Genomic DNA, 15,793 nt, shown 5'->3' with positions numbered 1-15,793 from the left:
CTGAGATTTATAGGGCTTTTCTGCTGAGCTCCCGGCAGCGTCCAGGGAAGGAAGGAAGGAAATACGTACAGCCCGCAGTATTTTCCACCCTAAACATCTCTGTTTACAGACAAACGATAGCAAGAGTGCCTCGTGGGTAAGCGCAGACCGACAGATGACCTCATTCGGGATAGAAGTGAACAAGTCTTTCCAGCGCCGGAGGCCAGGAGTTTGACTCAGGGTGAGAGAATAGGTTACCTCAACGGGAACCGGCGGACAATTACTCAGATTATCAATGAAATTAACTTGGTAATTACTATTAATACAGTGTGGGCCGTTAACTGCTGCCTCACTGCGTACTACAGCTAAAAGGAATGCCTCTGTAAACCGAGACTAGACGGGCTTAAGTAGAGATACGGCTCGAAATTACATTAAAAATCTAATGCAGGAGGCCCTATGTAAGACATCATAGGTCAAGACTAAGTAATATAATCCATCAGTGCTGGTTTGTACTTTACCATACCAATGTATGTCACAATCTGCATGCATCTGGTTTTAATAGTGAAATCTAAATCCAGTTTTATCTAACACTTCAGGGCCGACGTGTGTGTGTGTGTGTGTGAGTGTGTGCAGATTTATTCACCACAGGCCCTGCTGGACCCTGCACACAGCTCCCATGACCGCAATGACAAGGGGAATAAATCAGCCACTCCCTATCAGAGCAGAGACCCAAAATAGAAACAAAAAAAAAACACATTTTAAGGGATAAACACACACAAACACGCAGGCTTGGTTCGCAAGTTTGGCTGTTTTCCCATTTCCCCTCCACGCGGAAGCAGCAGCTTTCATTGTGAACGGGATGATTACAGAGGAAAGGGCTCGATAGGGTAAGCAAACATGGACCCTGAGGCTTCGGATCAATTCGGGGGAACAGTTGCTTATTGATGGGGTGGTGGAGTGAGGAGGAGGAGGAGGAGGAGGAGGAGGAGGGGTCAGCATCTCGGCTTGGATGTAATTTCAACACAAGGGCAAGGTGATAAATGGATGCCGCTGCATTATTGGGGGGCGGGGTTGCTGAGTAAAAAATATTTTTCAGGGACGGATGATCCTAATTTAGTCTCTCTGAATTTAGACGTGACCTACGAGGAGCGAGCGAGCGAGCGAGCGAGTGAGGCAATAATACGCTCATTTCCCCATCATAACTCACGAGTTGCAACAGCGTACTGGAGTCTCGTCTGTGGGTTCACACTGCCAATATGAAGAAACTCTCAATTCCGTGCATTACAAAAACTGATAAGGAGCGACCGCATTCTATAGAGAACCTCCCGTCTGCTGCAGTGTGACGTGCTCCTGTGTATTCATCATTGCAACACTCTCAGCTCCGGCACACAGACACATTAACCTGTAAGCAGACACTATCGCCGTCCTGCTTCTGTCCCCATGGCAGACAGGAATAAACCCCCCCCCCTCTCCCCCTCCCTTCTATTCCCGAGCTCATCGCAGTCGCCAACAGTGACGACGACGGCGAGTGTGAGCCAAGGCACCATGGTGACCGGGGCTTATTGGTTACCATGACATCAAAAAAAAGGAGAGGCGGATAGAAATAGAGCGGAGAACTGAAAGGGTTTGTGTTTTCAAAAGCTGGAAAGATTTCTATTGACTTTGATCGTGCCAGACTTGCTTTTTCACACTTAACGTGCATTTAATGATCCTTTTTGCACCAGGAGAGAGAGAGAGACGCTTGGCTGGAAATGGCCGATTTGCTCTGATCAGGCAAAGAGGCTGACAGTCTAAAGACAGGTTGGACTGGCTGATTCATCACAGGCTCTGCTCATCTAAAAAGTATACGACATCTGACGGACTTCAGCTGCCATCGATATGACAATTCATAACAACGCACAGGAGAAACGGTCAGAATCCCTTTAAACTTGATCCCATTCCAGTTCCTACTTCCCTCTGGTCCCCATCCAGCAACTGAAGGGCCTTTCCATACCCCTAAAGTCAGCCTGAGCCACGATATGAGTCATTGCTAAACCAAAAACACTTTCGTAACCGTGCAGACACCCATAACTGACAGTTTAATAGTGAGCTGGACGGAAAGTGACAAGCATCTTCCATTCAGTCAAGCTTGGAAGGACATTTAACACAAGGAAAGGTCCGTGACCCCTTTAATGGGAATCACACGTCTATAAATCAGCCGTTTCCCCCTGCACACATGCACAGATACGCACTCGCTCTCTCACACTCTCCAGGCAAGACGTCTTTGGAGTATGTTGTAAAAAAAAAAAGGCAAAAGAATAAAGAGGGTTTTAAGGCCCTTGACATCAATAGTCGTCGTTTTATAACTTACAAAGCAAGAGTGAGAGATGAATTATCCACAGGAGTCAACCTTGTCTCCTCCCCTTACATGGCGGCGTCCTCTAGCTGTCACAAGCTCATTCATTCCCCTAAAAGGATGCTGCATTTTTCCCCTCACCGGCTTTGGATATTACGACAGCCAGGCCTATTCAAAATAAATTCCTCCCCAAACTATGAAAAAGAAAAAAAAAGGAAAATGAGTGTCGGGGAGAAACTGGCAGAGTTGTTCGCGGCTCCTCCAGATGCAGTCTATTACCATCTGTCTATGGAATGTCAGTTATTTCCAGCGTCTTTAATAGCTTCCCTAATATGACACACGGCAGCTCTGCAGCCAGCGGGAGTGATGAAGAGGCCTGGAATGAGATGGTGCGGCAACCGTCACCTGCCTAAATGACTTTCACACTCCTCGGGCACTCAAAAAGCGTCTTTAGTCAAAACCATTTGGCGGCCTTCGATACAAATATGTGTGAGTGAATGCGTGTGTTGTCCTCGTCTAAAGCTACAGGGGTAACTCAGATAAACAGACACCTCGATGTGGTGCCCAGCAGGAGCCGTCCATCCTGCGTAACATAACCCATCACACACTCCACACCAGACGTGATGTTTATAGTTGTAGGTTTTTACTGCGTGAGAAGCTGCGCCGATAGAAAAACAGACGATGTTCTGAGAAGCCGTTATTATTACCTTTAGGTGGGAAGTAGGATTTGCTCTCGGCTTTATGGGGCCAATCCACCACCAGGTGCCCGTAGCGACGGAAACTGTTGGTGATTTCATCTGCAGAAATGGAAAGAGAGGTGGAGAAAAAACAGAATGGGATGACTGTTCATAAAGCTGTAACGCCACAATTCATTAATGTAATGCGCGTGTTAGGTAATGTGTGCAGTCAACTTGAGCCAGGCTCAACGCCGAGACGGGCACGGTTTCTATTTTTTGCTGCCTTCCTCCCGCTGCAGCAGTCACGGCATTAAACAGGAGCACAGGCCGGACATTCAGTATTCAGTAGAGCAACCGCGCTGTGGAAAGTCATGAATATTTCGACCAGATAAGGGCACGTATTGTGCATCAACTCGGCAGCACATGCACTTGTTCAATGGGGCAGACACGCAAAGAAAGTAAACATTCCATAATAACATTAGGCACGCCTTGGGCTTTGTGGAAACAATTGCCACATCTGCTGGCAGATGTGGCAAAAGACTGGCAGATCTTTAACGCATCTCCAGGCACATTGCAACACCAGGCATGAGCCAAAGATCGGCACGGACATTTCTCTGAGGCGGAGCTGCTCTGGAGGACGGAAATAATTGCAACGTATGTCAGAAAAAAAAAGATCTGTGGTCGTCTGGCTCTGGTCAAAAAGGTCATTTCCCAAACCATAGTCTGCTTGCTCTGATCCAAATCAGTGAAGGAGTTGTTACATTTTCTTCCACATTTGTCCTTCGGCTCGGTTTGGTTTAGCCACAGACAAATTTTCAAGTGGAATAAATAGCAACAAAAGACAATTCACTCCATTCTCTGGTCAGAAATGACTGCAGCAGGAGTAACAAATAGAACAATAGAGGAAGCTGTTACAGTATGCCAGGATCGCTTTGTTACACGAATTGACAACACAATTGGAAATGGACAGACTTCCAATACATCTCTCCCAATTTGAAGCGGCCAAACGCTTGGCCGCACTGTCCACCTATGGGAGGTGCAGACCATCTTTACCGCTGTGGCACCACCAGAGTCACCATCTGCCTCTCGCTATCCCCCTGCCAGATCACGCCCTCCTCCCTGCAGGCGTCGTGACTGACCAGTAGGAGTTGCTGGTGCAGCGACAATAATACTAAATGACCTCTGCCTGCTTCCAGTTCACGGTCACGAGCCAAGTGTGTCCACAGGAATGTGTGCAGGATGAACAGAATGTCCTCAAAAACTGTTGATGCTATTAAATGAGGCCAAAATTCTTCAGTAAAATCAATTATTACGTAGTAGCGGGAGACAAAGGCTGTACTGAGCGTCTAGAACTCAAAATAGATATGGCATCAGGTGCTCCATTCCCCCCAACGTGTAAACAATTCATTTACCTTCATCTATATCTGGGGGCAGGCCTCCGACAAAGACCTTCCTGGAGTAGCGCTCCATCCTCTCGCCATTCTGACAGCGGGTGGGAGAATTCAGGCCCGGGGTCAAGGAGGGGTCACCGTGGCCGTCATCGAGGAAAACGTCCTCAAAGGGGAACAGAGAGGAGCGGCCTGGGAGGAGAGCACGAGAGAGACGAACGGGGAGGGCAAGGGCGACAGGAGGAAGAGGGAGAGGTAAAGGAGAGAGAAAGAGACAGAGAGAGAGAGAGAGTTAGACATAGTAAGTACTAGAAAATACTATACTATGACTCTTATTCGACCTCTTTATGACTCTATTTTCTAGAGAAATATTAGTTGCACATTCAGAACATGAATCAGAGGTCTAAATACACCTCCTCTAATTATGGGACTGACATGATCGGAGTCACCGTCTCACCAGTGTCTCAGTGCAGCGTTCTGCTTCTCTCTTTCTTTAGCAGGGTTAAGTTTAAGTTTAAGGTTGAGTCATCAAAATGGTGACCCGTCCAAGGCCTCATCATACCAATAACAGAACCTCATGACAGAGTGTGTGTTTACTCATTCCTTGAGTGAAAGCCGTTTGATTCCGGCCGTTAGACACTCACACTTGGCCCTGTTTTACCACGTTAACACTAAATGGAATAAGTCGAGGCAAATATTGGCGCGACATTATGAATGTTACACGTCGGCTTTCCTCCTTGCTGAAGAAAGACAGAATGAGTTAAGACACGTCAAATCACAGATGAGCCATGTTGGCAGCACTCATCGATGCCATTTGGGTAATGAATCGCTTTCTGAGTCAGCGTACCTCATCAAAGTTTAGTGTTTGTGACCTCCGTATTCAATCAGTCAAATACTGTCCAACACGTTATAGATCATGTTTCTTCCTTACATACAAATTTCAGGGACCAGCCAGAAAGGAAGCTGGAAATTATGATTCGATAAACATAGAGATGTCCTTTCATCAATCATCAACATTGAGAGGTAGAACCCTGACTCAGAAAAGGCAGAAAAGAAAGTTGGCAAACAGACTTGTTTCCTTTCACCATCAAGCAAAAATGAAACTCAAGACTCATTTGGTGGATCCTTGCCCAATTCTGATTAAATGTAAATGCCCAAATTAAAAATGATTTCATTCAATCACAGCACAGACGAGAAGCAGGTAATGGCACCACGTTAAGACCCCCGCCCCGACCCTCAGCCTCGGAGAGAGAGACAGCCAGCATTGGCAAGCAGAACCCCCCCAGAGAAAACGCCACACGTTACCTCTTCTGCGGCCATAGCTCCGGGCTGCTTGTCAGCACGGTGGGGGAAGGAGAGAGACACAAGAACACACAGGGTTGGGGGAAGGGGATGAGGGTAGGGAAGAGATACACAGACATGGGTTTTTGTGGAAAATAAACGAAACCAGGAACATCTCTAAGGTGAAACCCCAGATGGCCACGCCTAAGCTTCAGCAATGAGAGCAAGGCGATTATTACAGCCTGGCGTCGGCCCACCGTGAACCTGCTGCACCTGCCTGGGCGACAGGACGTGTGCAGATGCTGCGAGAGGGCGATGGGTGAGTCTCAAGCCAACAGCAACGTCCGTGGCATTTTAACGCCGCGTAATGTACCACCCATAACTGGCGATTGTAATCTTAGTTTAATGAACCTGCAACTGCCAGTGTTCGTGCTAATCTGCTGTGAATGTTCGCAAATGAGGCCATAAAGAAGAGTGCACGCCGCACGAAAGGAGAGCCGGTTAGTCATTATCATGGCCGCGGTGAAATATAAAGAGTAGCTGCGAGTGTCAGGTAAGGTAGGTCAGGTGTGAGTGGAAACTTCCCACAGGGTACACGGAGTGGAACTCTCTCAAGGGGACGATAACATGCAGATGAGGACGGGGGAGGAAAGCATAATGAATGTCAATCCACAGCAGGGGAAAGGTACATTACCCTCTGATCACTTACGAGCTAATAAGCTGCTCTATGTGTGTCTCAAAATAATCTTTCACGAACTGGAAATTATGTTTTATGCGAGCGTTTTCCTTAATCTCCGCATTTCCCCTCTGAACAAGCTCGATTCAAATGTTGCTGTGTCTGAATTGCAAAGCACAGACGAGGCAAAATGTGGCCCGAAACGTGGCACCATTCCAACTGCAGGGGGGGGCGGGGGTTGCACAGAACTAAACAGATCCTCTTGCTCCTCTCATCAGACACAAAGCCGACTCCTTGCCCTCAAAAACCAATATGGGCCTTTGGAATTGTGAGAGTCTCATTGTGCGACGCGCCCCTCTGGCTTCCCCTGGGGAAGATTATTGTCTCCGGGGCTCTTCTCTCTTGCTATGTTTTCATTAAAAAGCTCTGCCTCTCCAATCTGAAAACCTGGCCAGCCCCGTCTCTCGGCAGCTCTGCCCTCTCGCCGCCGAGCCTGGGCAGAGACAAAGCCACCTAGCAACCGGGGCAGAATGGAGAAATAGAGGAGTGTAGTGTGTTAGGGAAACTGTCAGACGCCTCAGTGGGGGAGAACCAACCCAGAGGAGAGAGAGGGGAGAGTACAGAGGAAAAGAGGGATGTTGAGACCATGTGTTGTCTAGGAGTGAGAGATAATTTGAAAGGAAACTAGGCGATTCCTCTGGGCATGACCAGATTGTTGTCGGCTGCTTTTCTCAGCTTCAAAGTCACAAGCAGCCAAGAGGAGGCCTAAAGTGCTTCTAAGAGGCTGTCAAATGAACAACACCACCAATAAATCTACATCGTGGACCTATGGTTACTGACTTCCTCCTCTTTTTTGTTAAGACTTCAAGTGCTATACAATCCGGCTCTCACAGCAGGAAGCACCAATGCTAATTGGGACGGAATGAAGGAGAAGCACCGAGTAAAAAAACGCCTTTCAAGTCGAAACCAAAGCGCTTCATCTCGACGCACATCACAAGCTGAGAGAGAGAGAGAGAGAGAGAGGGAGAGAGAGAGAGAGAGAGAGAGAGACGATTCCGACAGACTGGGCAGATCTGTGCTTGCCTGAGCGTAATCCCGTGACACAACAGCTTCGACGTCGACCCGAGACGATTTCCCCAAGGAGACGCGTGGCTGAAAACTAAATGAAGACAAAGAACTTGTGCGTTGTTGTTGAGATGAGACAGTAGAGATAGTTTCTAGAAACGGACATCTAGAGGACGAGGGCCAAAACGAACGAGTAGAATAAATGATCTCATCCAAATAACAAAGACCACTAAGGCTTACGACACCCATTGGGCGAAAGGGACAGAGGGCTGATTTGTCTCTCTTGGCCTGTCTCCTGTGACCTGTCATCTACTGGCTGGTGGGACACCGAGGGAAATCTAGTCTTACAAGCTGGGGTATTTTTAGAAGCGCTATTCATGGGTCATCTGCATTTCCCCATGTGCTAAGAGGTCTGTCCTGGGTTTATGGTGTCAGGGACGGCTTGGCAGAGAATCCGGGGCTTAGCGAAGGGTGAGGCAGGTGTGCCCAGTTTATACTGGGATGGCCCCGCCGTGGCTCGTGTTTGTGTACCAGACATGTGTTTTCATGAGAACACGCCATAACTACTTCCCCATTCTTAATATGTCAAAAGACAGACGACGCTTTCAACTGAACTTCCCAAACCTGATTGCGTTTTAATAAGATGGCAGTACAATGAAATGTGACTTACTGTTCAATGGCATTATGTGGTCAGCGCCAGGGTGATGAAAGTTGAGGCCCATGCGTCCTGTAGAAGAAAACAAGAAAAGATTTACAAAAAAGGGGGGAAACATGGACACGACTGATAAAAACCAGCCTGTTGACAGATCTTTATTTTAATGCTCCATTCTACTGTAGGCAATGGGAAAATGCCAGCCATGATGGAATGCTAGACATGAAATGAATAATCAGCAAGTCTGCCCTACGTGTTACAATGGCAGAATAAACAGCCACAGAAAACAGATGTGAAAAACGAGGTGGAAACACACATTCCTTTGTTGTCACATATCTCATATGCGCACACACACACACAGACACGCACACGCGCACACGTACAAACAAAGGCAGCTATAATGCTAGGAATTCAACAGACTGTGCATTCTGTCGCTGTGACAATGTGTTCATGTTAGACGGGGCCTTGTTTGCGAGTGCTTTCTTGGGGACAGGAGGACTGCGTGGTGGGAGTCACTTCCTGGTACTCCTGTCCCCCGCCGTCCTACACGCGGAGCCAACAAACCAGACAAACACAGCTAAACTGAGGCAGGAATAGCCTACCTGGCTAACTCACTGTCAACATCATTTACAGTTGTAGCCACAGGGGCACACCCTTTATCCCTAACCACTTAAAATTAGGGCCCTGTGTAAAAAATACGCCTACACCAGCGTTTTACCCAACACACTGCAAGCAAACAGTCTACCTTGAGTCATTTGAAGAGGCTTAACCAACATTCTCTGAGGGGATAGATTTCACAGACCACTAGCCATTCAGACACAACAAAATGAGGGCGGTTTTAGGGAAAAAGTTTTGGGGCCATCGTTTTACTGCAGCTGTATCCTTATATACATCGAAGAGACTTTGAAAGACAGAACGGCTGCAATGTTGTAAGGTGGTGTGGCGCAAACAAGATGACACACCAGAAGTTTCAAAATTCAGCCTCAGAAGACAGCTAGTATGTTGGAGGGGGGGATGTCCTGCTCACAAGCAAACAAGAGTGGAGCCGACAGTTGGAACCAGTTTAAAACCAGACAGCAGTTGGTGGTGACCACCACTCAGCTCAACAGATGTGGATTTACACACTCATTTCAGTCAGTCATAATCCGGGCAACACCGCGGCTCAGGGCAAATGTAGTGTGACAAACGCGGACATATATACACACACACGCACATTTTTGTGTGTTAGTCCAGCATCACATTCTCTTTGCCGTTTCCAGCTTATTATAGTAAGGAAATGAGCATGATGTTTGGAAAGAACAGTAAACACTCCATCTCGAGTCCTGAGGGTTTCCAGCTCTCAGGAAAGTTCTCCCACCGTTCACTGCTTGATTCATCTCACATATTGGATCTAAATGAACCAGTCTGGGTCAGATTCAGGCCAAACTTCCAGCCCTGTGCAGCACTCTAGCACTCATCTTAACAAACAGCTCAACATACACTGGCTACGCTAATCATGGCATGGGGACAATTAATTAATAGCAGTGATATTTACATTTGAATATTTGTTCAAAGCACCTAGAACATTAGTATCTGGGTCACCTCTACTTGCCCTAAAAGTGTTCTAGGTATAGGTGTCTCATTTATGTGACTTGCTTCAATTTTAAATGTTACTAGTTACTAGTTACTAGTATCATTGCGTTTAGTTGTGCAAAAACACTATGTGAATTCAGCCTAAAATCAAAGGTGTGTCATGTCGGAGGGCAAAAGCCACAACAAACACTGCGGTCTCTGCTTGCCTTCCCATCTAAATTAGTCCTTTTGAGTGACACAAGGGGACAGTTGCCCTCATGAAGCCTTAAAATAGCTCTGGGCATGTGCCATCTGCTTCCCACAGGAGTTGAGTGGCAGGGCCTGAGGGGCCCTGAGGTGCTACTGCTGCCACTGCTGTTCTGGTGACATTTCCTCAACACCAGCGTGGGCTATTCTCAACCTCCGCATGATTACTAGGCAGCAATTTGGCCCCTTGGGAGACACACCATCCGCTTCAGCAGCATCTCTTCTTCATGTGCCTGACAATCTGCAGACTGGACAGTGACCTCGTCGTGACCGCTGAGGTGGAAATGAGAAAAAGAGTAAGGGCGGGATTTTCTGGACATGGGTACTGGTCTTCAATTTAGGACCTGGTGCCTCCGTCGGTATGCTCCTAAGCTCTGGAAGGGAAGTATGGAGCCTCAGACAAGTTTAAGCTGAGCAGTCAGAGTGAAGGGATGGCAAGAAGCCAAGACAAGACGAGCTGTCTGATAACAGCCACATCAGCGGAATAACTTCAAGTAATAAAGTAATTCTATCACTCCTCTATCATCTACTAAAGCCCACTTTGTTGGACTGGTGCAGGTGCTGTGGACCGGACAACAGAGATCTCATCAACCGCTTAGGTTTGGCAGCTCTGGTCTGTGCGGACACACATTAACCACTGAGGGTAACATTTGTGCCTCAGAGTCCAAAGTTGTTTGGATTCCATACGGTTGATCTTCACATACTGCGTTCCACCTGGAGCTCTTCTCAGCTGCCTTTTGTCACGATTAGCTCCCTCTGGTCTGCATTACAGCAAACATTAAACCCCCAATAACTGCAGCAGGAAATAGCCCCAGTCTAAGTTATGAGAGGAGAGTGGGTGTGCCAACAGTGAGGTGTGGAAATGTTAGCCCTCCTGACAAAAATCACCTCAGCAGCAGTGTGCCCCCAGGCTGCTCTCTTGTTGACAACCCAAAACCTTCAATTTCCAACTCTACTACAGTCTAAAAAGCGAATAATTGGTGTGTCACAGATGGCAGTGACCAGTGAGGCTACTGGAAATGTTTAGCCAGCAGATGAGTAAAAAGAGTTTGCAAAGAAGTAAGAGAATTGAGTGTTTGTTAACAGGGTCCTCTCCCTCCCCCCCTTCAGACCAGCTGGTTCTTGCTGGTTACTCCAGTGGGGCCAAAGTTCCTTAAGCATTCAAGTCTGTATGTGTAAATGTATACATAAGAACGCATAGAACACAATGTAAGGGTGGATTAAGCAAGAAATAAAAACCCACGCCCCATAAACGTTACGAGTTGCGAATGTTTGGTAAGTCATAATCAGGAAACTATAGCGTGAACTGTAATGCCTTCCATAACATCATAAAGGCGTCTCAGGTTCCTGTAAAGCCTGCTGTACAGTTAGCAGTGGCGTGTGACCTGAATAATCCATGACTTTAATAGACAAAACAAGTCCAGACATGTTTCTGCCTGGCCAGGAGTCATGTGCTTTCCACCATAACAAAACATAACACACTTACACTGCACTTAATTGGAGGCGAGGTGTGACTTAACCTTTAACACAGCCAACAAAACACACCATCTTATCTCTCCTCAGTCATTACTGTTTAAAGTACAGGGGCATCCTGCAGGTGAGGATCAGCCAACTACAAGGGTTGAAAAGTCAATTCCATTTGGTCAAAACACACTTCCTTGCCACCATACCTTTTACATTGACCTTTCAACTCAGGTTAAGCTGATGTGACCCTCTCTCTGAACTTGAACGCAACCAAGAGTGCACCCAGACCTCCACTGCCAATCAAATGTGGTCTTTGAGGACATCAGCTGAACCTTCAGTTAGACATTTAATGACCCTTAGCGTATAGTAAAACAAATTGAAAAGCTTTAAGCTGAAATGTTACTACACCTTCAGATGGAAAGTGCATGAAAATGGCAAATTCATTTTCATAATGAAGCAGAGGAGTTACCAGACGAAAGACCACAACATTTTGCGATCACGGTGACTTTTTAAATCACCCAATACTATATATATTTATATATCACTCCCTTTGCCAAGGAGAAATCAGGTAAACAGGTTTCTGCCTTGACCAGGTTTTGTGCAGATTTTGTGCAGATTAAAGAAGCAGATTAAAGAAGCTGACCTGTACTGTGTGTGCAATTCTTGTTTTCCTCTCATTTGTCAGCTCTTATCCACTGACCAATGCTCTTGTCAACATAACAAAGGCAAACATCAGCAGTATTTGCTCTAGCTAGACTACTGACTTCACAACTGGTACAGCAGCATTGTGCTTCATACAAGCTGTCAACCTGCACATGACAGGGGAACGACAATTTTTCATCACAATCGCTACTAGACACCGTAGGCGACACGAGTATGGACTTCATACCTATAAAACCTGCTCGTGTGCGAAAACACAATGCTATCTCTAACTGACACACGAGTAAGATCATGTGAGCCACACCAGCTGAGAGAATGTGTGTGTTTGTTCATGAGAGAGAGCAGGGGGGGGGGGGGGGGGGGGGGGAAGAGCTCAAGGGTGGGGTAGGATCCTCACACAGAATCCTTGAGGACTAGAGGGAATTATTAAGACTTATCTTGAGTGGTTAGTGACAACATTAAGAAATGTGTGTGAGGAGTGGCTGTGTGCTAAAGAAACCCTGTCATGTCTGTTGAGTTGTTAGTGCCACAGGGAACATGTGGCAAATGATGAGTGACATCCTGGGAGAGTGTGCGAGGTGAAAGTACTTTGCATGGAATGTCACAGATGATTTACATGTCAGAACAATTTGGATGTGCGAGCCTGTGTGTCACACCACTGCTCGCGGCGCCCGGGATGGATCTGGTCGAACTGGTGGCCGTTTTCAGGGCCGGAGGGGCTGAACATCATGTGGCGTGGTGGTGGTGCCTAGCTCTCCCGTGTGTGAGCTCAGCTGACCCAGTTCAGAACTACACGCTGACCAGTGTGTGTGTGTGGCGATGCAGAAAGGACCTATTTGTTCAGGACATCCCCACAGCCCCGTCCCCCTCAGCTCTGAATGTATGTTGCACCCCCAAAGGAGTAACAAGCTTTTAGCAAGTCTGAGGCCACGGTGAGAATGTCAGTCTCACACAGAGACACACATATACACACTCCATCCCAACCCACATGTGCTCCCTTTGAAGCTGGACTCGTCTTCTATCAAGTGCTCAGACAAAAACAAGTTGCGTGGAGATGACCTCGCCCCTTTTTTCCCCCCTTTGAGGAAGGGAGGAGTAGTGGGTGCGGTCACCTCACGCACTTTCTGATCTGCATCAAAGAACTGAAAAATACACACACACACGGTGACGTACAAACATTTGAGCTGTTCATACGTGTGTGTGCGTGATGGGATCGAGGGATTGGGAATGCAAAATATGTGCCTCCTGGGATAACTCGTTTTGCCTTCTTGTCTGATGGGTGTGTTGTCCTCAAAGTGGGAAGCCAGTCAAAAAATATAAGAGAGAGATAAGAGAACAATGTGGATCAATCAGGCACATGAGCAAACCTGGGCTCCAGAGTTAGTCCACCTTCAAACATCTGACCTAAAGCAGATTCTATACATACATCTCAGGCTGAGTATGTTGTATGCAAATGGTGTGTAGAGGTTAATCTGCTGTTGAAAATCAGGTCACACCTGTACAATTGACTTTGCAAGCACTTTAGTAAATGACTGAAGATTAATGATGGTGATTATTGGTGCGTTGACCTGATGGGGTATTACATGCATTGTCATCTTTGTGACGTTGAATCTTCCTCATATGGAGGTCACAGGGATAAAACCTTCCCAAATGCAGACGACTAGCTTTTTTCGAAAAAAAATTGGAGGATTTCATGAATAAAAAATCCCGATTTGCTTTATCATAATTAATTTCCTGTGAATGCAGAAGCTGGAGGTCAGGCGGAGGCGTGGAGCCCTTTATAGACAGTAGGTGATGACGAAAGGTAAACAAGGAAAGAGAGAGAAAGGAATGTGCCCCCGTGTTCCCCGTCTGTCCCTCAGTCTTGCCTTGATAAACAAACACAAAAAGACGGGCGTGCGGGAGACCCCAGCACCTCTGCAGTGAAGTCAGGATGACCATTTTGCAGGAACAATGCTCCCTCAGCACAAGATTGGGAAAACAGACTCCATGCATGAGCGAGCAACACGCTCTGTTCATTGTGTGCCCCTCCCACCAATCTTTCCATTGTTAAGATGGGAGGACGGGGAGTATAAAACCCCTGCATCCAACCTGACCGGGGCCCCATCTGGTCGGCTGCTGCTAAAGTTTTTTACAATAGACACACGTGATCGTATATGTAACAAAAATATTGGCTTTGGAATTCTGAAACTGGAGAAGCTTAAAAAGGGGGTGTAAAGACATTTTTCCATAAAATTAGCGCAACATTGTTTTCTACATACTCCACCCACCTTTAAATTATGGTTTGTGGTGATTTGGAACCGCATCACAAATCATGTCAACTAAGGCAAATTACAGCATCCCGTCACTCCAACCAAACAATGGAATGTAAACTACAACTGTAATCCATCACTCGGTATTTACTTTCACAGCATATACAGAACATGTGACAGTAACCAGCAGAGGAGACGCAGTTTTGCGAAACTCAGACCAGTTTCGGTGCACGTTGTTGCACGTACGGTCAAGCGCACACACACATATACACAAAGTAAAATGATGTAAAAGATTTTGCAGGTAAGGTCAATTGTTAATAATGACAGAACATGATGATCCAGAGAAATGATATGCCCATGAAGCCAAAACAACCCAAATAAGCATGGATGTATGAATATTCCTAACCTGCAAAATGATTCCTCCATATAATATCAGCGATAGTCATTGGTGGGCCACCGGCAGGGTGTGGTTTACCTTTGTCATGGTCAGTCCTTATCATATCCATTAAGGAATTCTCCAAAGAGTGCAAGCTAAATGCATCAAAGGGCCGATTCCGGTCCTGCAACACAGCAAAACAGGAAGAGATGAAGGGTTAGAAGCATCATAAACAAAAGGAGCACATATTTTTCTATCCTATTATAGATGCTGCATTTATAGGTGCAGGGGCATATGTAGCAACTGACTCCAGCACACACACATATCATACGCACCACAAATAACACACAAGTAAAAACCAAAACACCCACATTCTGTTAGGAGGCCAGGAATTCCACAACAACATGTAAATGTAGTCTGTCCTAAAAACCAAGGCGACTAGTTTGAAAAAGTCATTCACTACATGAACCTTTACCAGCTTCCAATAACTGGTGACTTGATTTTACACATTTAACTTTGCTGTTGCAATTCTGGTCAATTACCTTGCTCAGAGGCAGAACATTGCCATACGTGTGCGTGTACTAACAGCTTCCAGTTTTTGTTAAAACAGCGAAACAGGCTAGAACACATTCTTGGTTTATCTACGCTAATATAAAGTGGAGCTGAGACTTGAGAGTTGAGAGAAAGCTAGAATGAAGGAAGGTGTCAGTTTGGGGCATTTGATTAATTAATCTGACACCGAAAATGTGATATGCATCTTAGTTTGAGGGTTCCAAGTCTTTTCATGTCAAACAGATATACTGAAACTTTAAGACAGGTTCCTCTCCTGTCTGTCAAAGGATTATATTGATTTATGCAATTTAGAACTGTCAAGCAAATAGAATCTATGAAAGATCAAAGATTCCATTCCAGGATGGTCCCCCACAGGGCAAATGAGCAATCGTTGAATCAGCAGTACTTCTCTTTTGCCAATTTGCTGTTTGCTGACTCTCTGGAGGATCTTTCTCTGTGTCACAACTTGGGAAACCGCACATGTTGTGTATCATTCATTTTGCCAAATGTCTGTGTGTGTCTGTTAGAGGAGGAACTTCTGAGACCAGCAAACCATTTAAAATGTCCCTTTAATGCGATCTACGGGGCTCTCTGTGTGTCCCCATGCTGAAGGGGACG

The 15,793-nt window shown here is 46.3% G+C and overlaps 1 protein-coding gene across 7 annotated transcripts in view; it reads right to left on the bottom strand.

The window, feature by feature from the left end:
• Positions 1-15,793, bottom strand: part of cpeb3 (cytoplasmic polyadenylation element binding protein 3) — a 33,021-nt gene that overhangs the window by 7,785 nt on the left and 9,443 nt on the right. For 4 of the 7 annotated variants that reach the window (XM_076169264.1, XM_076169263.1, XM_076169262.1 and 1 more), the window contains 5 exons: positions 14,654-14,807; positions 8,072-8,128; positions 5,685-5,708; positions 4,404-4,571; positions 3,022-3,111 (listed from right to left, as the gene is read on the bottom strand). In XM_076169264.1, coding sequence (XP_076025379.1) covers positions 3,022-3,111; positions 4,404-4,571; positions 5,685-5,708; positions 8,072-8,128; positions 14,654-14,807 — 493 coding nt within the window. The remainder of the gene's footprint in view (positions 1-3,021; positions 3,112-4,403; positions 4,572-5,684; positions 5,709-8,071; positions 8,129-14,653; positions 14,808-15,793) is intronic. The other 3 variants (XM_076169266.1, XM_076169265.1, XM_076169267.1) reach the window with 3 other exon arrangements.

Source organism: Genypterus blacodes, unplaced genomic scaffold, assembly GCF_046128005.1.
Source record: "Genypterus blacodes isolate CSIRO-AG114 ecotype Tasmania unplaced genomic scaffold, CSIRO-AGI_Gbla_v1 ptg000195l_1, whole genome shotgun sequence".
Lineage (NCBI taxonomy): Eukaryota > Metazoa > Chordata > Actinopteri > Ophidiiformes > Ophidiidae > Genypterus > Genypterus blacodes.
The sequence above is the reverse complement of the archived record's forward strand: the minus strand, read 5'-3'. Positions and strand labels throughout refer to the sequence as shown.